The sequence below is a fragment of the Cupressus sempervirens genome, chromosome 9 (assembly GCF_028749045.1).
Source record: "Cupressus sempervirens isolate cs-2001-9-10 chromosome 9, ASM2874904v1, whole genome shotgun sequence".
Classification (NCBI taxonomy): domain Eukaryota; kingdom Viridiplantae; phylum Streptophyta; class Pinopsida; order Cupressales; family Cupressaceae; genus Cupressus; species Cupressus sempervirens.
In genome coordinates, this window is record NC_143126.1 from 587,002,982 (window position 1) to 587,030,462 (window position 27,481).

At 37.6% G+C, this 27,481-nt stretch overlaps 1 protein-coding gene across 5 annotated transcripts in view; it reads right to left on the minus strand.

Annotated features, from left to right (window-relative positions):
* Window positions 1–27,481, minus strand: part of LOC149540045 (K(+) efflux antiporter 5-like) — a 210,253-nt gene that overhangs the window by 37,359 nt on the left and 145,413 nt on the right. For all 5 annotated transcript variants that reach the window (XM_089801239.1, XM_089801238.1, XM_089801236.1 and 2 more), the window contains 3 exons: window positions 20,224–20,320; window positions 19,761–19,814; window positions 5,885–5,980 (listed from right to left, as the gene is read on the minus strand). In XM_089801239.1, the coding sequence (XP_089657365.1) occupies window positions 5,885–5,980; window positions 19,761–19,814; window positions 20,224–20,320 (247 nt within the window). The remainder of the gene's footprint in view (window positions 1–5,884; window positions 5,981–19,760; window positions 19,815–20,223; window positions 20,321–27,481) is intronic.

Genomic DNA, 27,481 nt, shown 5'->3' on the forward strand with positions numbered 1-27,481 from the left:
GCAACTTATTTCATAAACCCTTTATCGCTGATTCAATTCACTGATTCACAAAAAAATTGTTTGGCTTGAATCGAATCACCGAATCGCGTGAATCGCATGAATCGCCGTGATTCTTGGAACTATGCAAATAATACAAGGCAATTTGAACCTGTTACACTATGTTCAGTTGAGTGCAAATAAACTGGTGTCCATAGTGAATCGAGATTTTGGGTTGATAGATGAGGTACATACCTGGGCAAAAGACCTACAAATTTTGACATCAATAAAAGGTCAAAGGTATCGTACGCTTATGGATGTATATACAATGGGAGAGCTTAATAAGCTCGATGATTGGATAGAGAAGATAGCTTTGGGTAATAAAGTCATGGAGGGACTACATGAGGATATTCAGAGATTAAGAGACCAGACTCAAGAGCAGATTTTGGAAGCAGAGAGGTATTACAACACTGCCAGCCTTGACGTTTTTTAAGATGAGTGGAAAACCAAGCTCAATTCAGTGCAATCAGTAGTCCAACAATTCTGAAGAACTTTCGAGGATGTTTGGTCAAATGAAGATATCAGGCAAGCATTTAAGGCTGAGGAGGTATTGTTGGAAGTGGACACTAAACTTGAGGATTTTGCGGAAACTCGTATGGAGGTTAGCAATTATTGGTAAATAGTTAAAGGACAATATGGAGCTTTGGATTTGCCAGAAGCTACCCAAGTAATGGAGATCATACAAAATTTCAAGGGCAAACATCCAAACATCGTTTTGGGATAAAGGGGAAAGAAAGCCGAGATGCTGGAAAGTCAATTTTGACACTTAGGAAAATTTTGGATTTTTTGGAACCTGTCATCAAGTTGCGCAAGGTGTGCAAGGTGCACAGGTGCGCTATTCACAGAGGTGAGCCAACAATGTTGAAGAAGTAACAGTGTGCTGATAGTTAACTGTCAACTCCTAATTTAGAGCATTCCATGCGCTAGAAATGCATTTTGATGACAGTTCAACTCCCAAAAACACCTAGAGAAGGTCAAGCTTCCATTTTTAGAGCTTCTAGTGACTCTCAAATCCTCTTGTAGCTTCCTTCTTTACTATTTTAAGTCATGTAAAGGTTCATGCACCCATTAATTGATATAAACAAGGGTGGAGACCTACTTAGCACCATTTAGAGAATCAATTTGTATATAATTAGATTTGTTTTATTAGTTTTTAGCATGAGTCACATTTTAAGAACTCTCTCTCCTAGCACAAAGGTCTTATAAATACATGGATGCAATATGTAATCCAGGCCCTTATTTTGATGCAATAATATATGTTATTGGTGCTCTCATTCTGAGTGTGGTTATTCTTGCCGGAGTGTTTTATATTTGTGAATGCATGTTCATGAATAATAATGGAGCCAATGGTTTTATTGTGTTGTTATGATTGTGCAACCTTTTAGTTCTAGTGTTTGTCTCATGTTAACAAATTCCGTTCACATGTCAAGTTGAAGAAAACATCACCTATTGTTCCTACATGGCTTCTTGTCTCGCACGAGCGCACATTCTGCGGACTTGCGACTCGATGAGAAGTGAACCATCTTTCGCTTATTATTGAGTTCCCATCAATGATTGCATCAGTGGAATTGACAAAGTGCTGCTCCTATTTTCATTGGTTTCTTACTCGATCTTTTCGACGATTTAACTCGCAGACGTGTTGTTATCATAGTTTATGTCCGTTAGGAATTTCCTTTTCAAGTTATTTGTTTTAATCTCTCGTTACCCTATCTTTGTTATTTGCTTTCCTAACACTTGTTTAGAATAGCAATTCATATAGTTGCATCATTAATTGCATTCATCATAAAACATAAAATACCAAAAATATCTCTTTTGTGGTTACTTTTCAAAACAACAGATCAAACATCTCATCTGAAATTGGTTTGAACTAGCAAAGGCCTACTCGTGAACAAACACATTTATCTTCAATTGAGCGAATTTTAGTAGGTCGCAAGATCACCCGGAACCTTGGAGTCAATCCTAGATTGGCTTTTCAAGAAAGGAGTTCGAAAGAATTCCTGTCCTTAAGCATCGCACAAAATGACAGCTCAACAAGTCCCGCGGATGGGCCTCGGTGCCCTATGGATATCATTTGAAAGTGCATCTTGGGCCCCCAGATGCCTAAGGAAGCACAACTGACGCATTCGTAGGCATCCAAGGCCTAGAATGCACTTTTGGGTGGCATCCACAAGGCACCAGGGGCAAAATCAACATGCGCCCACACCAACTTCCGCCTCTGAGCCTTATCTACAAGCATTGGTAATTAAGAGAAAAACTGCTAAACGTGGCATCTATGTGCCTTATTTGCAGAAGTTAGTTGATCATGGCTAGATTGTGTTTTGGCATCCTCTTGTCTTGTCATCAGTGACACAGTGGCCCCTAATCTCCTCTTCCCTCTACTGCAAAGATTATTATTGGAGAATGCCATGGCTCAGGCTTGAACACTTAACGTCCCAAAAATTCATCATCCCAAATTTGATACTTTGATCAGTGGCTTACAAATCTTCATACAGTTTTCAGCTAGGGAGTTCAGTGATCTAACATCTTCTCTTCAAAATTTGATATCTCCTCTTCAAACTTGGATGGCTTCCCTATTTCATTCACCTTAAAATTGTAGAGTGCCACAACTACACAACCACATCAAACAAACAATACCACATAATTGTTGCAGTCTCTAGACCACATATTTCCTACATCATTTACATGGCTTCTCTTTCTAGAAAAGTTATGCTGTCCTTGTGGTCTGCTATCTACCTCTTTGGTGAATTCCAAAAAAAAAACCCTTATTTTCCTGCTTTGAAAGCATAACAAACGTAACACAATGTTTAGTTTCTGTCAAAGTGAAGACATACTATACATGTTACATAATCATGAATGCAAAACTCACAGATTCCATAAAAAGCACAAACAAATAACACATATAAACCTAAATATACTATCATACAATAACAATCCTAGAAAAAGCTAGCTAGAAGAAATAATGATGAATAATCCAACACCCCAAGATCTTGGTGATTTTTGCTAAGTTAATAGTCCAAACAATGTTTGCTTATTTTTCTCCCAACTTTCTAAATCCAGGTCAAAATTACATATGCTAGGTTTTGTTTTCCAAGTCTAAGTTTTCAAACTCTGATGTAAATGTAGGCTCCAACGACTAGAGAAGGGTGATTCTCGCATGCCAACTCAACATCTATTTTGTTCTATAATGTCCCTAATTTTGCTAGCATTGAAGTTTGAGAGATTAACCTATTATTGCGATCCTCGTAGGCTAATTATTGTGGATAGAGGGTCTTTTGAGGTGGTGGCTTCGCTTGGCTTGGCAGGGTCTTGTCTTCTCCACAATTCAATAAGCTACAGATTGGTCTTTATTTGGCTCAGACTGGACTTCGTTTGGGCTTGGTTTGGTGTACTTACTATTTGTGGTAAGTTGGGTGTTGATTGAGATGGATCCTTTCTATTTTTGGAAAATGCACTTGATCACATGGAGAAATAATAGGTGTGACTCCTAATTCAGATGGCATATTTAAATGATGAGTATTTTGGGATTTATTATACTTTTAGTGGCCAATTTACTATTAAATCATTTAATGGCTTATTATAAAGTTATAGTTTAACTTTATTATTTCACTTAAGTTGAGGGTTGAGTCATCATTGGAAGGGGTCATTCATTATATGTCTAAGCCAAGTATTAAATATTTAAAGTGATGTTGTGTTGGAAAGTTTCAAACATTCAAGAGCCGAGTTCATTTGGAAACTTTCCAAGTCTTTGGAGTTGAGTTCTTTTGGAGACTTTTATCAACAAAGCATTATAAATATGAGCTCATTTCATAGGAAAAAGCACGCTTATATATATATTTGCTTTTGTTGCCTTTGTGGCTTTTCTGAACTTCTAAATTTTCTCGCCTTTGCTGAAGTATAAGGGTTTCAAGCTAAGACGGATTTTGAATCACTGCTGAGCTATAGTGATTTGATTCTGAATTTGGTTGAATCTCCTTCTGTATTTATCTATGGCTAGGAGGTATTGTTGTAGCTGAAGATTTTGAGGTGATATTGTGAAGTCATTGATTTCCCTGCTGTTCATTCTGTGGCTGGGAAGACAGTGTTGAATTTGTCATTGAATTACATTTAAATCTGGAGACTCTTATGATTTGTTGGTGTCAAAGAATTCTGGGACGAATTCTCTGCAATTTGGCAAACCCTTGGACAGATGGTGTCTCGTTTGCACTTGCAGCTGGGCAATTTCTTCTATAATTTGGGTGCACCTACCCCTGTGAATCCATGCCAATTTTCTCCTGCATTCTGAAGTAATCTGGGTTGTGTCTACAGTCCATACCAGTCAGCCTGCAACACTAGGATTTCGGCAGACCTGTGTTAGAGTATTGGAGGTTTTGTTATTGTGGTATCAGGACTTGTGAATGGACGTTACAGGCATGCGATCAGAATTGGGAGCCTATGATTGATCTGCCGGAGGCCACAATCTGCTCACAACAGCTTCACGTGGACCCTGGAAGGAGTTGTTGGGAAATGTTGGAGTACCAGGTCCATTCATTGTAACTATTGTTGTTTTTTTCCAGCCTGTAGCCAACTGAATAAAAAAGTCCCATTTTGCCTCTGTAAGAGCGTATATGCGAATTCAGGAGCTTTGCATAATACATTGCAAGTTAAAGTTTAGTAAGTGCATTGCTTTATTCATTTTAGTATTTTGGATTTCCTATTGTGGCCCGGCTGCTCACTCTTAGCTATATCAAAAGAAATCAGTGTTCATGATACAGAGAAGAGAGAAACAAATTTACACAATTGTTTTAGCTGGGTTTTGTTTGTGAAATTAAAATTTAAATAAGTTGGAGAGAGAGCATAGCATCTGGTTATATAAATAAGCTGACATCCCAAACAAAACTATCATTCAGCATTTCAGTGGAGTTAGGATTGCTTGCCAAATGTTTGACAAAATGTCAAACAACTGCTCTTTGTAGGAAAATTGTATGTATCTGAGCTATAACCGACCAGGGTTATTACATGTTCAAATCCTTAAAAGCGGTATTTGCCTTTCTCGTTCAACCATATCTACAATAATTCTATGTAGCAGCTATATTTATCTTATTAATGGCCTAGATGTTATATAATAACCAAATTGTTCTCAACACCACTACAAGCATATTTGCTAGGAAGTAATCTTTTACTGTTTTACAAATTACCTCAAAGAATGAGGAATGCAGGAATCATGTATTCAACATCTTAAACTGTTTTTCATGTCAATGATATTTAACCAACAAAGGTTAAATAAAATAGATAAAAGAAAACATTTCATTTTAGAGTGTGAAACCTCCAAGTACAGCACGGACAGCTGTGTTAATATCTTGACAGCTAATTCTTGGGTTGATTTATTCAACAAGGAGGCAGTTGAGCAGTCGAGGGGACTTATTATCATATTGCCCAAGCAAAGGGATGAACTACAAAAATCGGTGTGAGGTGGTCTGTCCCATAGACTATCTCTAGCCTTGTGGACATTAAAATTTAAATCTTTCTTTCTAACATGCCTCTGCTGAGATGAGGAGTTGAGCAATTCCTCTTTGAATGCTTTTAAGTGCATCTAAAAGATTCCCTTACATGAGAAGCTTAAAACAAGAGCTTACACTTTACAAGAATGCTACATGCTAATCTAAAGCAAAGAATAATTGTTCTATGGCTTCCATCTTGATTGCTGAATTCTGAATAAAAAGCATAACATATAATCAAGAAAAATTAGGCAGACATTTAAAAATGAAAAAATGAAAAATCCATCTCGTATACATAGAACCCAGATAAAAAGCAAATAAATTCCAAATTACTATAGATTGTTAATGATCAATTGATTGCTCGCATTTCTTACCTGCTCAAGAGTATGATGTGCGAACTCAGTGGTTGATATCATTACTCCTGCAGCAAATGACCCTAGTTCAAGGCTCAGACCTAATTTATCACTGCACTGCAAATCATAAGCATGTAATGAATTAGTCATGATACAATCCATCCTAACTTTGCAATTTCAGTTCTTTTAAAAAAAATCTACGGGCTTGAGTTTCTATCTACAGTTTTTCTTTAGGGTCCTTATAATTCTGTACGAACATCTTGAATTTTGGGATCCTTCCAAAAAAATTGCATTAATTATTTCACTTGGAATAGGTGGAGAATTTGAAGGGGCAAACAGATAAGCATATTTCTATTATTTCGTCTTCTTAATTCTCATTATTTGTTGAGATAACAGTCACAAAGCCAGAAAGAATGCAAATTTTTAAATATAATATTTTATTTTGATGGATGATATTTTTACAAGACTCTGCAGGGACGAGTGTCCCCCAACCCCACAAAACAGGAAAACCGCATTGCCCCCTGTAGGGGGACATTTCTGAGACTTGGGAGAAACGCTGCCCTGTAGAACCACTACTTGTTATATGGAACATGTCATTTCATACTAATTGCAGCCTTTGATTTCAAAAAATCAATTTGCCTTTCATTGGGCGCTCGCAGAGACGTTATATTGCAAAATTTGCCTTAAACATTCATTTCACCTCAATTTGTATATCCACTCTATTTATGACAAATTTTCTGAACAAGTTATGAAACTTTGGCATCCCTAAATGCAATAAATTTGACAAGATCTTTTTAGTTGACTATGTTGTTACTGGGCCAGAGTCCCTCGCTGGATTTGGAACATGGTTTAACAGCCTCTTGTGTCTTGTATAAGTCTAGTGGTTGTAACGGGCCTTGACAGGTCGATCTTTTGGTGCAACAGAAACCCTAGCGATTAACTAGTATCAAATCTTGGTCACATGATTGAACCCTTGCAGGCTGCAACGAGTAACACTAAGAGGGGGGTTGTTGGTAGTGGGCCAGCATCCCTCACTGGATTCACGACATGGTTTAACAATCTCATATGTCTTCTAAGTCCAGTGGTTTTATTGGGATTGGCATATCGATCTTTTAGTGCAATGACAACCCTAGTGGTTAACAGATTTTGCATCAAACCTTGGTCACTATTAGTTCCTGAAACCACAGATTGAAATTCTACGAGTCTTGCAACCTCAATGCTAGGATTTCAACTGGTTAAGGCCAACTTTACAGGACTGATCAATCTGGTCCAAGTCCTCCATACTTCTGGCTTTGCAAGGCCAAGGCGGGTGTGCCTACTCCTGAACCGATCTCTTGAGTCCTAGGGATTTTGTACCAGATAATCAGATCACAAGTGCAACAAAAGTCTTCCGAATGGCGAGAAATTAAGGAGCCTTCTAATCTGCGCCCCTATAATAAATGTATGAAAATGTTCAAAGTTTTGTTTGCTTCAAATAATCCTAATGATAACTTTGTAATAAAGATGGCTTAGATATAATTGCTTTGCAATATCATTGTTCTGAAATTAGATTGTGTATGCAAAACCGATATCAATTTCCCAATAAAATTAGAGAATAGTGCCTTATTTAATTGAGCAACAGAGTCACTCACAATGTAGATTATTCGGTACAACTTTATGAGGCAAAAGATTTATTTCAATAATATAAACTGATCTGATTTGCAGAATGCAGAAATTTATATCAAGTATGCAATTCACTGTTTATGTAAGAGGAATTTTAATTTCTTTAAATAGAAAACCAATTAGATAAGGATGAGGAAAAACTCAATGTCCCTCTCAAAATCCTTAATTGTTAAACAATAAATGCTATGAAATAAAACTAAATCAGAGTAACTTCACCAATTATCTTTTCAGAATCACAAAGGACCAGACTTACTTGAAAATGACTTCTATGCTTTCTTTGCACAGAGGCACAGTATTCTAATTTCTAATGCTCATATCGGAAATGATCACCCATCTTTTCTTATAACTCTCTTCTTATATCCCAGATTACCGATAACAATGACATGTGAATGCTCATCCAAAAGAGAAATTGTGTCTCTCTCTTTGCTTTTTACATCTTATATTTATACTCAGGTGAAAAGGTGTGAATAGAAAGTTTCATATGGTTTCATTGTACCTAATCCCTGTTAGGCAGATACAACTGTTCAATTAAAGGAATTTCCAACTAGTTTTTCCAATCATATAATTTCAGCATTTTCCATTTTAGACACAATCGGTTGTCTAATGTTTGCTTATACTGTTAATGAAATTTGTGACATGGTTCGCAAGCAAGTCATGAACATAAGGCATGCCAGACTATTGATGGAAAAGGAATGCCCGCCCTGGAAACATAGTCACCAACACCAAGGATATGGAATGAGAGAACCCTTATAACATTTCATAATGTAAAAGAAATGGACGAAGTAAATCATCCGCTTTAAGACCAACATGTTTTATAGCCTCCAATATTGCTTTACGGTTTTAACATTCCGCTGGTTGTTCCAAGCTCGTTATTTCCAAAGGGCGGTGATTTTGTGTTCACAGGTACTTCAGAAGTGTTTTAACTGTCTACAGATCTTAGCCATTCAATGAGGATCAATAAGATACATCGTTTGAGGAACATTTTGCAATCTAGTTCCTAAGAATTTGTCTAGGGAAGAATAGGCTAGTCTGCATATTATCAGCTGTCGGATACTTGTGTTGATTGATGTTGCAAATGCGGCTTTGGATGACTCTCTATGTTGGGTGTATTGAGTTACATCGTGGCTTGATTCATATCAGATTACATGGAACAACTATAATATGTGATTCAATTTCTAGAGATTTCATAGGGAATACAAGAGAGATGCATGCGTAGATGAATACGAGGCAAGCTTGGGTTCATTAAGACGCAAACAAAAAATGACTAGGGAAAAGCAAAATCAAGGATATGGACAAGGGAGGAAAAATTGAACGCATCTGGGCCAAAAGGTTCTTGTTTGGATTGCACAAATAACGAGAAGAGTACAAGGAAACATATTTGGATGGAGGTGACGTGGAACAGAGAATAAAACAAAAACCCCACTACGGAATGCATATAGAATGACATTAGCGATTGCTTTTGGAATGCCATCAAATGCAATGTCCTCAAACTAAGTGACACAATGGAAAACCAATCCTGTCATAAACCTCTTATGTGGAGATGCTCATACCATGGGAATAAATTATGCAGGGTGGAATCCTATGAGAAAAATTGTACATGACGTAAGGACCAAGGGCTCAAACGCCGCCAACCCAAAGTACATGAACATTGATTTGCTAAATAACAAGGAGAAGAAATTCCCAAGGCAGGTTAATGCATAGGGACCCACTCATTAAGGTGGGATGTTTTATTTTGGGCTATTTTGGTTATTATAGTTAATATAATTATAGTTAATTTGATTAATAATGGAGAGGATATATACATATATCTTGATGATACATGTATATGTCTGTATGTATGTATTTATGTGTGTGTGTGTGTGTATATATCATAGTACTTTATAAGTCTACGTAAATAAATATATGAAATTGATATAGCAGAGGAGCCTTTTACTAAAGATGGCACTATCAGGAAATATAATGGACTTCAAGTGGATTTTTACAATTCCATAGGTATTGTTTTTCATTGAAGTATATGACTTATAGTCATCCAAGTTCAAGTACAAGAACTAAATGGACATATGGAAACAGTTTATGACTTGACACATATGAAATAAGAATGTTAACTTGAATAGAATAATAATGTTATTGTAAAGAAATAATATTACACTATTATGATTATTACTAATATCTGATTATTCCTAATGATATTATTGAGTATTATAATAATCTCTTTCTTATTTGTATTTCTATACATTCTATAAGAGCTATGTGCCTTGATCTTTTCCTTTGAGAGTGTTATTGTAGGAAGAGAGAGATCGAGATTCAGAGGGAGCTTGACATTTCATTAGAAGAAACCTTGAAAGACAAGGAGTAGATAGGGGATATGATTCAGTCAACCTTCAGTTTCTCAGTCATATTGATTTAAAGGGAGTAAACCGTGTTGAGATGGATTCTCTAGTGATCAATAAATTGTAGCTATTAAGAGGATTGTGATTCATGAATATACCTCATGACTATGTGATTTTAATGGGCTTACCCCTTGTGTACATCATGAGAAAGTGACAATTTCCAAATGATGTCACTTGTATTTGCAGAAGTTATTGCACTTGTATTTGCAAAAGTTATTGAAAAGTAATGATCTTACAATAACTTAATTTTCTATTATGATGGATATCTTACGATGTCCATGCAGATCATGATAGATTATACTTTGTATGGTGGATGTTTATATGGTAAGCATTATGCGAACATGCCTGATTATACCTTTTAAACATTTTTTTGAGTACATGGTGAATGTTATGCATATTGATGTTCTTGGGGGCCATTACACAGAGTACTTGGTGAATATCATGAGAATTGAAGTTTTGGAAGGCCATTACTCACAGTACTTGGTGAATATCTTGCATCTCAACATTCTAGAAGGCCATTACTCAAAGAGTATTTGGTGAATATCATGTGTTGATATTCTAAAAGACCAATGCTCATGATATCAAGATGTGATATCAAAACTTTTTGAGCACTTCGTGAATATCAAATGTTGATATTCTGGAAGACCAATACTCATGATATCAGATGTGATATCAAACCTTATTTGAGTACTTGGTGAATGTCATGTATTGACATTCTAGAAGACCAATACTCATGATATCGAATGTGATATCAAAATGTTACTTGGAGTATGTGGTGAATATCATGTGTTGATATACTAAAAGGCCAATACTCATAGAGGAAACCTTCTGATCAAAGGTTTCCTTAATTTGTCATTCCTAATATTACCAATAGTGTAATATATGTCTTGTGTTTATCCTGCCTAACTAAGAGTGGTAATGTTTGGTAGCTTCAACCGGACTAACCTATGAATATATATATATATATATATATAACTATGACTATATTTGTTATTATATTAATTATTAAATTTACGGATAGACATGTCCCATGAAAGGACATGTCTCTTCATAGCTTATGATCATCATAAATTTAAAAGGTCACTGCCTTTTGAAAAATACATACCAAGAAGGCAGTGCTATTACATTTGTAGCGATTATAAATTTAACAGCATATGCAAAGAAATGAGATAAGTAATTTCAATCTTGTATTCTTACCTTCAAGATCAAAAGATGATCTACATTGTTTCTTTCAAGTATTTTGTTTAGCTGCAAACTCCCTAGAAAGTTATTTGTACAAGGTACATAATCTGCAATCTGTTTACTTGTTTCAGATTTTAGGAATAGATTAATAAATAAATAAAAAACCTGCCCTATAATTTGAAGAGACAGTTTCCTCTCACTATTTGTCACAAAAATGGCAATTTAAAATGCTGTCGAACTTGAAAAGCTTTGCAAAATGCATTTCCATATAAGCTCAACCAGCTAGCAGCCCAGAAGAAACCCTTGCAAAGAAACCTATTGCAATTCAAAAGGAAGAATCCAACTTTAATTGGTTTGTTTTTGTGGGGAGCTAGACATGATTGGAATTTTGTAGACAGCCAAAGGAGCTATGTAATCCATGTAATCAATTTTGTGACCCATTTTTAAGCACTAAGCATATAGTCACATTTCGTTGAAGTTTTCACCCACAAAAAGTTTCTCTGAGGCATCTTTGTCTTATTGCTGTTCAAATCTATCGTATCGCCTCTTATCTTTCATTACATTTGTTTAACTATTTCACTCATTTTATTCATGATTTAAGATTGATAGAATCACGCCAAACATTTAAAAAATATTTGAAAATGTATTTCTTTCTTTTCTAAGCAAGGAAGCCTTTGGATGCTCTCGGGTGCCCTGTGGGTGCCACCCAGATGGCACTCACAGGCACTCGGATGCGTCTAGATGCCTAAAACACACATCTATTTGCATCTAGGTGCCTATGAGTGGCATCTGGGTGGCACCCATCCACCTCCAACAACCATCTGTATCTGCTTCGGCCTCCAGCCTGTAGGAAGCCACATCAGTATCTTAGCATAAAGACGTAAAGAGGGGATAAAATAAAGTTTAACCCATAAATTGTAGAAAACACATTTTCAAGTTTCTATTCATATTGGTGATTTCATAGACAAATATTCAGTTGACTTTTTAAGAGGGCAGTCACCAAATAGTTGTCTTGTTACCTAGGTCTATGAAGTAACTGAGATCAACATTTATCAGGTATTTGAACAAGGGACTCACTAAATAGTTGTCTAAATCTGAATCAAATATAAGCTATCTATGAAGTAACTGAGATCAATATTTATCAGAGTCTGACTTGTTAAGAGGGTAGTTACCAACTAGTTGTCTATGTCTGAGGTCAAATATAAGCCAAGTCTATTAAGTGACCAAGATAAAACTTTATCAAACAGTGATCTAGATACATGGGTCAATGAGTTTGACTCAAAATCACACAGTTAAATCTTGATAGCAATATCACAATCTAGATATTGTTAGGATATTAGTAAGAGATGAAAGCCATCTTGAAGTGATCTAAGGCTTTCATTGTGATTGAGGCAAAAAGTTTTGTAGGGGTAGTTCAACATTTGAAAAAGCTTATCAAATCATATCCCAAAATTGCAATGCTTATATCCCTAAAGGAAATTAGTAAGTCGTTTTTATGGAGTAGAATTCAACAAAAGCCATATGTTTAGTTGAAGTAAACAATGAAAGCCATCTTCAAGTGATCCAAGGCTTTCATTGTGATTGAGGCAAAGAGTTTTGTATGCGTAGTTCAATATTTGAGAAAGCTTATCAAGTCATATCCCACAATTGCAATGCTTTATATCCATAAAGGAAATTGGTAAGAACTTTTAATGGACTAGAATTCGACTAAAGGTATATGTAGTTGAAGTAGATCTTAGCAAGCCACTGGTTTAGGCAATGGCTAGCTTGCAAGTACTTTTTAGATAGATACAAATGTAAATTATAAAATTAAATATACCAAGTATAAGATCATATATGTAACTATGAATATATACTAATTGTCAATAATAATTTAAATTTTAAAGCTACTTAATAATATTAATTATAAAAACTATAGGGATTCATTTCCTCCCCATCAAAATGCCATCTATAATAGTGCATAATAGTTTAAATTTAAAACTTAGTGCATAAGATTAATTAAACACATGTTCGTATCAAAATCCATGAAATAGGGTTTGCGGTGAATTCCCCAAACTCACCGCAAGGCATGAAAGTTTAGCAAGTTGGCAAGTTGGGTCAACCTTGCCAAGTTGTGCGTTTTGGGGCATGACTCGCCCAACTCGACGAGTTAACATAACTCACCTAACTCATCGGATCTGAGCATGCATAACTCGGTCGGATTTGAGCATACGCTTGCAAATATACTCTACAATTCAACACTTGGCCCAAGAAGCGGGGGGATTTATACAAATATAACATTTAAGTATAAGTGTTTTATACTTTAAGTTGTATAATTACTGTCAAGATGTACAAGATAGATTTCAGCTTCATAGGAATTAGGATGCAAAATCTACATTTTGGGGTTTTCTAAAAAAAACCAGACTCGGCCAAATTCCAAGATTCGGCACATCTTCAACACTCTAACCCCCCATAATCTATCTTGGCTTTCTAAGATCAAACTGAAGCTAGAACAAGGATTATCTAAAGGTTTTCAGTTTTTAACTCATTTCATCCAAAATCCCTGTTCTTTCAATAACATATTCCTAACAGACTTAGCTACAATTTACATTTTACATATATGATGGATTTATCACAAATGATCCTAGTTTATGTATGTAATGACAAATTAGCTTCTAGTTCATGATTTTATAGTGTCTTTAAGTTTTATTAAATATACGGTGCATGAAACAAGTTTTAAATCGTAAAAATATCTAAATTTAATGGATTTTTCCCATTTTGTCAAGTCACAACTGAGTTGTTGCCTATCATAGCCGAGTCACGAGTTGAATCGACCTTGCGGAGTCCGAGTTTGGGAGCTATGGTCTGTAGAAAGGTTGGGTCATATCGAAGCCGTGATTTGGAGTATATTCATAGCTGCTTTCAAGCTATCTCACATGCCCCTCGCAGTTTAAGATGATTGAGGCCCTCTCAAAGACTGTTGACAATCACCCTTGTTCCTCCCACTCCTCAATTTCGGGGTCTTTCAAAGATTGGGAAGAAAACTATGGGACAAAATTGTTACAAACATAAATGGCACAATACTTGACTTATTAATCAGAGATCAAATGATCTATATATACAAAGAGGAGAATCGAACAGAATAGAAACATTCTATTCTAGACTACACCTAAATATTAGAAACATTCTAAAATTTACAGAGATACAATAAGATACAATAGTGAGCATTAAAAAGAAACATAAAGATTATTCTAATACCCCCCCTTAATGCTCAATCTATTTACTACACCAATAGATCCCCTAAATTTAACAAACTTGTCAAGACCAAGGGGTTTTGTGAAAATATTTGTTGGTTGCTCTGAGGTAGGGACATAGAGTAACTGAATAGATCCATCTTCTACTAACTGTCGAATGTAATGGCAATGAAGCTCTATGTGCTTGGTTCGTTCATGAAACACTGGGTTCTTGGCAAGTTTGAGTACTCCCTGATTGTCTGAAAACAACAAATGTCGGACTTGCTTGAGGAATATGCATATCTGCAAGCATTTGATGGAGCCAAACTGCTTCACAAGCTGCCTTGACAGCTCCTCTATATTCTGCTTCTGTAGACAAGAGTGCTCGTGCCTATTGCTTCTTACTGGTCCAGGTAACTACTGCAGATCCGATACTGAACACATAGCCAGAAGTAGATTTCCTATCATCAACTGAGCCAGCCCAATCGGAATCAGTGAATCCACTGAGCTGAGGAGTAGCACTCCTTGTGTAAAGAAGACCATAATTTGACGTACCATGTACATAGCGCGACACACGTTTCGCTGCAATCCAATGATCAGTCTTGGGGTTCGTCATGAACTGTGAGATGTAGCTGACTACAAAACTCAGATCAAGTCTAGTAGTTGTAAGGTAGATAAGACTACCTACTAGTTGCTTGAAGAGTGTTTCATCTACAGGAGAATCAAATTGTGCGAACAATTTCTGACTAGTCTCCATAGGAGTGGAGGCAAGTTTGCAATCCTGCATTCCAAACCTGTCAAGCAAATTTCTGGCATACTTGGACTGAGACAAAAAAATACTGGTCTCAGTCTGCCAAACCTCAATACCTAAACAATAATGAAGCAATCCAAGATCTGTCATATCAAAAGTTCTGCATAGATCCTGTTTGATTTATGAAATCAAATGTTATGAACTCCCAGTAATGATCAAATCATCCACATAGACAACAAGAAAAAGAATATCAATACCAGAGTATTTAATATACAGATTACTGTCTGACAGGTTATGCTGAAATCCCTGAGCAACCAAGTACAAATCAATCTTTATGTACCAAGCCTGAGGGGCCTATTAAGACCATAGAGGGCCTTCTGGAGTCTACATACTTTTGGTTTTGAACCGGCAACATTGAAACCTGGGGGTTGCGTCATGTAGACTCCTTCCTGTAATTCACCATTGAGAAAAGCACTCTTCATATCCATCTGATGAACTTTCCAACCATACTGAGCTGCAATGGCAAGAAGGCGAATATTGCTCATCTCGGCTGTCGGGGCAAAGGTCTCCTCATAGTCAACGCCTTCACACTGGGTGAATCCTTGAGCAACAAGTCTGGCTTTGTATTTGTCCAAGGTACCATCTGCATGGTACTTGACCTTATAGACCCATTTACAACTAATGGGTTTCTTCCCAGGAGGGAGATCTGAAAGAACCCAGATGTGATTTTTTTGAAGACTCTGAAGCTTAGCATCCATTGCCTGTTCCCATTCTGAAATTCCTTTGGCCTCTACATATGTTTGGGGCTCAGGGATACTGTGGATGTTGGCCATAAGAGCAACATTAACTGTGTTGTGCCGAATGCTCTTATTTCTGGAGGCTCTACCCTCAATGAATTCATCAAGACAAAGATCACTAATTGTTTGAGCCTACCATTTTGGTCGAAGAGTAGAGGAGCCAATATCATATGCTATCGAAATAGCTGGATGAGGAGCAGGAGCAGGAGCTGTATTATCTAGAGGTGGCTGAGGTGGTGTATCAGTAGCATCAGATGACTCATAAAAAATAGGACCCAAGTCAGAGATTGCTGAAGACTGAATCTCGAAATGCGATGGGGAGGCAAAGAGTTGAAATGGTTCAAGTTCCTCATCAAACACAACATCACAATTGAAGATTAAATGATCAATGTTTACATCAATCAGTCTGTAGCCTTATGTGTGTGACTGTATCCTGTAAACATGAGTTTCTAGCTTTTGGAATCCAACTTAGTGCGTTTGGCATTAGGAATCCATACATATGCTAGAGAGCCAAAAAAATTCAAATGATTGATCCTAGGTTTGCGACTAGACCAGACTTCCTCAAGAGTCTTATGGTTAACTGCAGGGGTGGGTGACCGGTTAAGAAGGTAGATAGCTTTGGATACTGCTTTTGCCCAATATTTTTTGGGAACATTTCTATGTTCTAGCATAGCCCTAGCCATTTATGTGATGGTACGGTTTCGACGCTCTACAACACCGTTTTCTTGAGGGGTGCGAGGTGTGGTGAACTAACGTCTAATGCCATGAGTAGTACAGAAGGCAAAAGAACAGAATTCCCCCCCATTATCGATCCAAAGAGTACAGATGGGGGAACCAAACTCTTTTTCTACTAGGACTTTAAACTGCTGAAATATAGGAAAAGCATTTGATTTTTGCCTAAGAAAATATACCCACATTTTGCGACTGAAATCATCCACAAAGAGTAAGAAGTACCTGTTCTCAGTAATAGAAGGAGTATTCATAGGACCACATACATCAGCATGGACCAGCTAGAGTACTTTAGATGCCCGCCATGATTCACCATCCTTAAATGGTGTCCTATGTTGCTTCCCTGTTTGGCAAGCTCCGCAAACGCGATGGTTCTGGGTCTGGATATCAGGTAGGCCATTGCCTAAATTATCCCAAGCAAGTTGTGCTAGATATTAGATGTTTAGGTGACCGTATCGCTAATGCCAGAGGCTGTTGAGAGTGGATGATTTGGCGATGAAGGCACGTTCAAGGGAATTGCCCGAATCTACAAGCCTCTAAATTTCATGATCCTCAAGACTGATAGCAAGTGTAGTGCGAGAAGCACGATCAATAATGGAACACTTATTTCCACTGAAAACAACATCCAACTAAGGGGAGTGCTTCATAATCTGACTAACAGACAGAAGATTATGTTTTATGCCAAGAACATAACAAACATTGAGGAACATGAGTCTTCTTCCTTCGAACTGAATCTGAACATTGCCCTTGCCGACAATATTGTATTCTTTGCCGCCTCCAAAGATTACTGAGTCAGAATAGGGAGTGAATTCAACAAACTAATCACGCCTGTGAGTGAAATGTCGAGAGGCACCAGAATCTATGTACCAGGCAGAAGATTTCACATGATCTGCAGGTATGCTGGCCATAAAGGCATGGTATATAGATTCTTTCTGCTCTGGGCAGCATTGGCTTGCTTTTTAATTGAGTCTGATTTCTGATGTTGCTGATACAGATGCTCATAATATGTGAATATCTCAAATGGCACAAACTTCAAGGTGAGAAAATGAAAGACCCAAAAAAATCAGAGTACCCAGAAGAGAGCTCAAAAAACCCAGAAATAATATGCTGTCGGAATGCAGATCCGCTGGCTCGAAAGTTGAGGCACAAAAATCGAGGCACCCAGAAAAATCTGACAACCCATTTGAGATTTCGAAAAACCCACCACGAATATGTATTCAAAATAGATTTTCGACTAATTTTGAGGGATCAAAAACCTAGCCAATTGCTTCAAAAACCCTAGGCGGCCATTGGAGAAGCAGAAAATGATCAAAAATCACCAAAAACGACCACAAACAACAAGGGAAATCCAAAAAAAACCGGCGCCCACAATGAGAGGAAAAAACACGGGCAAGAGGGCTGAGAAATCGAGCCAAAGATGAGTGAAAAAACGGTCGACTACTCCCACAAATAGACCAAAATAAACCGCGCTAGAAAGAGACTCCAAATCACGGTGGATGCTCAAAAAAAAACGCAGCCAAGGTGCAAGAAAGAACAAGTAACTCACAGCCTTTTGCAGAAGAAAAATGAGGGCAAAACGAACCAGAAAAATGACGCCCATGAACCAATCCGTGATTTTGTAGAATGCGGACTGAAAAAGTTTCGTCCAGGAAAACAACAGATAGAAGAATTGCAATTTTGACTAATCTAAGGGAGAGAAAATTTGAAAAAAGCACAGATTTTTCAAAAATATTTGGAAAAAAATTCAATATGAATTTTTGTTTTGAAAAATTTCTCGAATTTCAAAGAGGCGCTGATACCATGTTACAAACGTAAATGGCAGAATACTTGACTTATTAATCAAAGATCAAATGATCTATATATACAAAGAGGAGAGTCGAATAGAATAGAAACATTATATTCTAGACTACACCTAAATATTAGAAATATTCTAATATTTACAGAGATACAATGGTGAGCATTAAAAAGAAACATAAAGATTATTCTAATAAAAATAACAAACTGGTCCACACTGAGTTTGATTCCATTGTGGATTTGACCCTATTTCAAAGTAATTCAGTAAATGAGTGAGTTTTTCTATGGGGTATTTTTTCACATGTTTTGCCATTTTAGAGATTTTCATGTGATTTTAATGCAATCTAAATGCAAGAATTTAGGTCAACAATTGGTCAAAAAAATGCATGATTCAGGATTTTTCCAAGGATAAAATCATCTGGCTTCATGATTCACGATAACCAGATATAATCACTTTTTGCATAATATGGCTTCCCTGCTTTGAATAGTTGTAAGAAAGAGTTTCAAGAATTCTGCTTCTTCTAAAAAGGATGATATAAACAACAGAGAATCTTCCACAAGCAATGAATTGGTTATAGGCTACATATTCCAGGTGACCCAAATACTACTAAGATTAGTAATTACTCTGTGTAAGACATAGTGACTCCATTTTATGCATTGCCTTTCTAAAACTTCCGAAAAGACACAGAGAGGTTCATCCTACAGTGGTTTCCAACAGATGAAGCAAAGAAATGCCAGCTAAACAATCAATTTCACATGAACCTTGGATGCTCTGGGGCCATAAATCCATCTAATTCATTAATTGTTGGAACCTAAGTTTAAGCATCACTCGTTCAACCTTGATTGCCTAAGCATTTAAGTCATGGTGCCCCTCCTATTGGTTTGCATGGTGCATCCTGTCAAACCATTGCGTACAATGTCCACCAGCTTGTAGAGAAGTGTACAATATACATCAATTAAAAGTTAAAAACTTTCAGGAAGTGATCACCCAGATCATGTAACGATTTGTTCCAAGAGAAAATCTAATCTGTCCTTATTCGTCCCTGATTTTTAAATAGTAGGGCATTGAATTTGCATTTTAATTCCAAATTCAGATGTAATTAAATGGAACTTTGATGGTCACTAATATCTAATACAGACTAATTGAACGTCAATATTATGTACTTTCAATAAGAAATGTAGTTTCCATGATACCTAGAAACAGAAGTATTTCAGTCCTGATGCAATCAACGGTTCTTAATGTAAACTAGATTTTAATTCAATAATTAGGCTGGCTAACAACAGTGCAAGTTTATTTTAAAACTTTTATGAAACCCCAACAAAAAAAAAAATACTAAATTTACAGGAATTAGAAGCAAAATTTGATTGAGATGCACTAACCCAAGCCACCAGCAAGCAGAATGCAACTGAAGCCAACTGGTAAAGTTCATTCGTCTGCAGAATATTCCACCATTAAGACAACATCAGTACTATGGGAATACATTCTCAATCTCCTCCTTATATCATTAAGAACAAAATGTATCACAGCTACACTTATTCTGACATAGTAATGAATTAAAACTGGAAGAAGAACCTCTCTACCAGAGAAAAAACTCCTTACACTCCATGGGACACGAACTTCAAATATCTCATGTTGAGTTTACTTATTTGCCACCATAATTTAGAGTACTTCATACAGACATACTTCGTATAAAATACATTAGACAAGGGAAACAAAAAAAGCCAACCATTGAAGACATCTAAAAAGAAGCCTGTAATTTAGGAATAATTGTTATAGAACATATGATATATTAGAGCGCCATATTTTATCAAATGCTTGAAGTTTTTATAATCAATAAATTACCTGAGAAGACAGCCGTACCATCAACCTCAAAAAGCCAGGAACAAAAGACCAAGATAATATAGATGCTGCTACCAAGAAGATGGACAGGACAACTAACCTGCACGGCATTAAACCACATCAATCAAGATTATAATTATCAACTAAAACCACAAACAAATGCTTCCATGTATTGATTCAATTTTCTACTCAAAGATAACATCCAAAAAAACTGCAAGGAAAGTAGGGAGAATGTTGTATCCTATAAAATCTAATTTTAAAAACCCACCATCCCTTAAAATTACCATAGTTTCTAATCACAAACAAAAACTCATTTCCCAATTCAAGTTACCGAAACAAGATCTCCAATGGCAAAGATTTTCCTATTCATATTATATATTAATGTTACCATTGTTAACTACATTCATTTTCTCAAAAAAAAAACAAAAAAATCATTGATTTCTACATTACCTCCATGCTCAAGTGTCACCCAGTGATATTTTGATTTTCTAAACAAATATCCACTATATATCTAATTAACTTTAGATTCTCCAATTGAGTTGATCAAGAGATGATTTTTTTAATTCGCAAAGCGGAAATTCATTACTAATAGACTATAATACTTCATATTCCAAAATAAATACAAGATGATGAAGAAAAACTATTTATCAAGACCAAAGAAATGCTCTACGAAGAAGCAATATTTATGCCATGCTATAAAATTTGCAACTACAAAAAAAGAAAAAGCATAAAAATTAGAATCTTGAAGGTTGCTACTCTCAATTTTATCCTGCAGCATATCATCAACAATAAAATTACACAAATAGTCACAATGTGCATCATACACATCAAGCTTTTCAAATTAGTGATGGAGCCTATTTGCATCTTTAAAAATAGAATCACTGAGGTCATCCTTCAGAGATCAATCCATATGCTCCATAGTACCATACACACATTAAGAGCACTTTAATCCTAAACCTTACTACATACTTGGGAATGTACCCAATGTTCACTGTCGACTTATATGAGATTTATAAATCTCCTCGGCTCAATCCATCCACAATCCAACATTCAATACATTTGGACCCAACACCTGGATCCAGAAAAGACAAATCAGATCACTGGCACAAATATTACTCACACTCATCAAGGTAACATTTGGACCCAATGCCTGGATTCAGAAAAGACAAATCAGATTATTGGCACAAATATTACTCACACTCATGAAGGCAATCATTAACTACTCTTGTTTCTCAAAATGGGGCCTTATCTCTAACAGGTTGAGTGATATGCACTCTAACAGTTTTGGACTCGGTCTTTGAAACTGCAAAATATTGTAATGGGAACCACTACTCTTCGAATAAGGGCAAATGATCAATGCACATCTAAGATGGATTTGCAATCTATTTTTAATTCCTTTCTGATTTTTGAATTCATCATCGAGTCTTCACAATCAAGCATTCTTACTTCACAATACATAATGAACATGATTGCATGTACACATTCGCACCATGAGTTGTACATGCACTGAAATACAAACCCCAGATGTTGAATAGATAAGCACCATAAGTGAACACCCAAGAAGCATGGATGAAACTTGTAGGACATAAAATTTGCAGGCCATGTAAGACCTTGGAGAGTAGATCAAGAATACACTTTTGTAAATGAATTGAAGGAATGCAAAACATTAAAACTATCAGATTTCCACAATCCATAAGAATAATGTACCCCTTTTGGAGTTCAATTGTGTAAGAATTCTTAACATCAACATTTTGAATCACACTCCGTGATTCATCAATAGGATGCAAGAGAGAGCAGGAGAATAAAAATGATAGGAAGCAGACCTAAGATAAATTAAGATAAGATAAGATAATATAATAATATTAATGTCCAACAAAAGACCACAACGGGTCTATGGGACTGAGAATACGAATAAGAAAGCCGACAAAAGTAGGAGCACCAAACGGTGTTCGAGAAGAAACAAAACAAAAAGCAAGAGCAGAAAAGCCAAGGCAAGAACTAGGGGTCCTTGGCAAAAATAAATCGATCACAGAAGGGTATAATTGCAGATGATCAAGAGTCCTAGATTGTCTCTGAGAACCGTTGGAAGAGTGTCGCTACCTGGAAAGATTGGTGCAATGTCTCACTGATCTGGAGTGAGTGATACTAAATGGCATTTTCGTGCCCCGTGATGGAGATAGGGGGGAGAAAAAGATGGTGATGAGCTTGATTGGAGGTATGACACTGAGGTAGCAGTGACTGCAAGGTATGATCATAGAGCTAGGTGACCTCCTAGAGGTAAAGTGCAAGGTACCACTGGTCAATGTAGTTGAAGAACGCTAAAAGAGAGAAACAAATTCTGAATAGGCAATGGAATCTCCCTCTAATCTCATAGTAGATAGAACAACGGAAAATAAAGTGAGTCTCAGTCCCAACCTCTACAAAAGTACACAAGGAGACACATCCAGTCAGCTCTATCCATACGGTGGTCAGTCTGGACCCAAAGACGGTGGAAGAAAACTCTAATGAAGCCCAGAGAGAAACATAGGGCATGACTCCAACATCGAGATAAATAGGTAGTGCAAACAATAATCCCATCACGAGTCTCAAGAAAATGCTCAACACAAAAGGCCATCCTTGGACGTAATCCTCTGGGAGGATTATGCCAGGTAGTGGTAATGTATTGTTTGTAGATATCCAATCTGACATGCGCATTCAACTCCTAGCATGAGGAAAGAAGGTGAGTCAGAGCATCCAATAAGAATTGATATGGAGGAAGGCGATCAATCTCAATCCCAATCGAACTCAATAGAGAGGTGGCCTAGGCATACCAATAGCAAGATCTAGTGTTAGTATCGGAGCTCATAATCGTAACAAAGGAATAGCAAGCCAAGAAAGAATATCTGGTCGACCAGCAGTCAAATCCGCAAAACCATGAAGGCGATGGAGGAACCAAAACAAATCAAATATGGTCACAAGTTTGAAGGGATGAGTACTGAACTCAGCTAAGATAATGCTGGGGTGAGTCTGTGGCAGTTGATGATATGTCGTAGAAGCAAAGTCTGAACGTTCTTGATTGAGGCCCAATCCGAAAAAAGAAGAGAAGGTCACAAACCACAGAGCCATAAAGAATGGTCAGCCGAACCAAGGAGTCCAAGAGGGACAGCTTGGACAAAATGTCTTGAAAATGATGTCTGAAGCATTGTCTCTCAAGCATGTTAAGGGAGCCCATACCCTTACCGACTCGGGACTAGATCGTTGGTCTTAAACTGAATCAGGCCCTGGAGAACTTCACCCTGAGGTACATGTAAGAATAAGTAATCTCTAACGCATTTCCTTGAAAAAGGAAATGAAGAAGAGATATCTTTAAGTAGTTAAAGATCATAAGCTGAGTCTTACTAAGATTGACCACGAGCTGACGCTGATCACAAAAAGAAGCCAAACCATCTAGGAGTCTCTGTAAACTGTCGGGGGAAGAGGCCAGTAGGACCACATCATCTGCAAAAATGAAAATGGAGATCAAAACCTAATGCAAATAGCACCCATCACCAGGGTGCAGGGAGTTATTGAGGAAGTCCTTGAGCTCGTCAATATACACAACAAACAAAGTGGGCGAGAGGGGGCAGCCCTGCTTCACCCCAATGGTGCTCTGGATCGAAACAAAAAGGCCCTCAGGAGTCCTTAATCTACCAACCACAGTCTCGTCAAGCTCATTGGATAGCATAGTGTTCAGAGTTGTGGCATAGAGTTTGGCAAATGTATGTCCGATCATGATGGTCCTATATTGTCAAGTCATAGACAGGCTTGGACTTATGAATAGGATAAATCACATGCCTCGACCAAGAATTAGGAAAACCAGTACAGACCACTCTATTGAAGAGTGTAGGGAGGTAGGAGCCAAGGACCAAGGCACCAAGCTTGAAAAGTTTGGCCTAGAAACCCTCCTCATCAGCCGCTCTGATGCATCTCATGGATCTAATGGACTAGTAAACGCTGGAGGGGGTGAACAGATGGCAGTAGGGAGGCAGAATGGGATGGAGAGATGGTTGGCTAGGAATGTCATAAAGTATAATGGTGTGAGAGGTCAAAGTGAAAGTCAAGGGTGATGGGTAGGGGGGGAAACCAAGGGAATAAGGTGTGCCAAAAGATTTGGGGATTGTTAATAAGCATCGAGTGAAGGGATCTGCACTGAGATGAGACAAATGAGTGTTTCTTGCAGCAAAGAACACGAAGGTAAGAATAACACAGGTGGATGAAAGCAGGAGAATGAGTCTCAAAGAAGAGCGAACAGAGTGATGGAAAGATTTGCTTTCAATGTCAAACCATTGGAGGAGGTGGCGACCATAACAAGAGAGCAGCCCAACAACATCATCTAAGGTACGCTGAAGTCCCAGACTAGTCGGATCTTTCTCTAAAGCGAGGATTGAATCAGAATCACGGTCATGTATAAGAGTCTGGAGATTCCTAGTTTGTGCATTGAAGTCCTCGAGAATGATGATGTCACCTAAAGCAGCAAACTATGAGACAAACTCCTGAAGGTCACTAAATGGGTCCCCATCCTCGGCCCATGAATGGCATATGGAGAAGAGGTCGATGGAAAATAGCACACAACAATAAAGATGTCCCTCTGAAAGTGAATCCTACGACCAATACGCTCCCACATGAATATGGCAAAGCCGTCAGAGTGGACCAATGAGGTAGAACTGAAAATATCATCCCTAGTCAAACAGGCAACATCCCCGGATCCACGGACCCCACAAAAAGTACGAACCTCCTCTCTACAAACTAATAGCCATTGATACCTAGCATATCCTAGAAGAGGGCACATGGGACTCTCATGGGTATCAGTGACGGCCAAAAATATCAGCGTACCCCACCGCATCATGAAAGAGACCAGGTAATGACCATAAAGCGCCACAACCATTCTAGCAATTGACAAGAAGAGAGTAAGTGGAGGGCTTGCTCTTGTCCGACTGCTGGCGAAACCATCACGCGGTCTTAGAGGCCTGTCCCGCTTCCCATCCACTGGGAGTGGAGTCACGAACAACTGCTCTAAGGTTCTTGATAACAGCCCATTTTCCAGCCCTCTAGCCTCCCCAACAATCCCCCAAGCGTATTTCAACTATGTTACCTTTGCCTTCGTGAGATCTTCATCAAGAAAAATCTTAGAGGGAAGAGAGAACAACTTTCTCTTCACTCTAAGAGCACAAAGCCTATCAAAAAATATAAAAAATTGGATGAAGAGGATATCTCCTGGTCCAAACCAGCATTTGTCCAATGTGATTTCGGAGTTACGAAAGCTGATCAATGAGGAAAGAGCGTCTAGCAAAGGGGTTCACAAGTGGGAGAGAAACCATAGACACGCAAATTGAGCTCACAAGCCCGTCTCACACGCTCATCATCTATCTTCCCCTGAACAATCTTATCTAAACTCGATATAGGTGCAGGTGTAGCTGTGTTACTGCAAAGAGAGGCCCACAATTTCATCCTTTGTTCAGTTTCAAAAATCAGAGAAATATGTATTGTGGCCATTTCCATTTGTTGATCTTTGATTTTTTCCAGCCCATCTAGTTGCTCAATGATGGATTCCTAGTTGGATTTTAAGCCTGCAGTTTTGGAGATGAAGGTATCAAAAAAGCCTTTAATATGAGAGGTGTTCAATCCTGTGGCTTGCTTGAGTTCTGTAATTGCCTCCGTCAATGATATGACATGTTCTCTAAGCAGTGTATTGTTGTTTCAGGCTTATTAAAGCGGTCATAAAGCCTCTGGTAGGTTAGAGGTTGGGTTTGTGGCAAACATGTGTCCCCCATAGTCATTTTCAAACAGCAGATTAAAGCACCAAAAGTGAGCAGCAGTTGTCTCCGCATAAAGAAATTACAGCTCGTTACAGACAAATCAAATCAAATCAAAACCTATTTATGTTTCTGTCGTTCCTTGCACTATCAACAATGAGCCCGAACAATAGCAAGGAGCAGGAGCATGAGCGTAAAAGGTAGAGAACGTAGAGAAAATACAAGAAGCGAGCCGCAGACAAAAGCACAACCTTTGGCAATGGAGATGAAGAAGGCAGAGCTCAGCGACAAATAGAAGAGTTTTTGTTTTTGTAGCATCTCACATTAACAAAAACAACAATGAAGATGAGTAAGTTGTCAGGTTGCCGAGATAAACTGAGTCTGTGATCGATTTGCATTGTGGGGAACACAGAGGAAGTTGGGAATCACCGTTGGAGTAGATCCAACCTGAGCAGAACTCAACTTCGCAAGTAACAACGGCCTTCTCAGTCCAAGACCCACACAAAACAATGGTAGGAGGAAATCCCTGTGAACAACCAGAGCAAAACAAAAGCAAAAGCAGAACACACGATGGAGCCAAATGCAATGGAGATGTGGGAGAGCCACGAGGAGACCACATGTGAATGTATTCTCAAGCTAGACCTAGAAAGAGAGACGACATCCATTGTCGTCGTGGAGTTGCAGAGATAGATCGTGTGGAAGTAGTGCTCGTCGAGGTCGAGCCGCAAGTGAGCACATCGCGAGATAATAGAATTGGCAAATTAAAATTTTTGAGAATGAGTGGAGATTACACGAGGTCCGTGGTTGGGAAGTTATGCCTATGCCAATCAATGCTTTTCCTCTCATCCAAATGCCTAGACATGCACAGTGCAGACTAGTTTCTACTTCTCTTGATGTGGTGTGATCTAAACTACGTCAGCAATCCTTTAATCCTTTATCCTAAAGAAAATACAAAAGGAAAAGGAAGGAGAGACAGAATCAACACAAGGAAAAGGGTTGTACAAAGAAGACCGAAAAATAACATGAAAAGACAACTAACAAAATATAAAAAAGGATAAAACCAAAAACAAAGCACATGCCCACACTAACACAAAACAACACGCAGCACGGCCACAAAAATATATATATAAAAACATTAAAGTAATTATAAAGAATAAAAGAAACCCAAACAGAAGTCCCCAAAAAATATGAAAACAAACCCACATAATAAACACCACCACAAGCAACAAAAACGCAAAAAATAAAAACACACAAACCTCAATAAAGTTATTTGCAAAATGGAAAAATATACATAAAAGCTAACAAAAAACAACCTCAAGTTAAAAAATATCACTAAATAATAATACAAAATAAGAAATGAAAACAAGGAAATAAGCAATGAAGATTGTACAAATTGGAAGACTCTAAATTAGGCTCTGCAACTCGATACGGAAAAGCAGAGGATTCGCAAAGGAGGCCTTCCTATCAGCGGAGGGCCATTCTTCATTCAA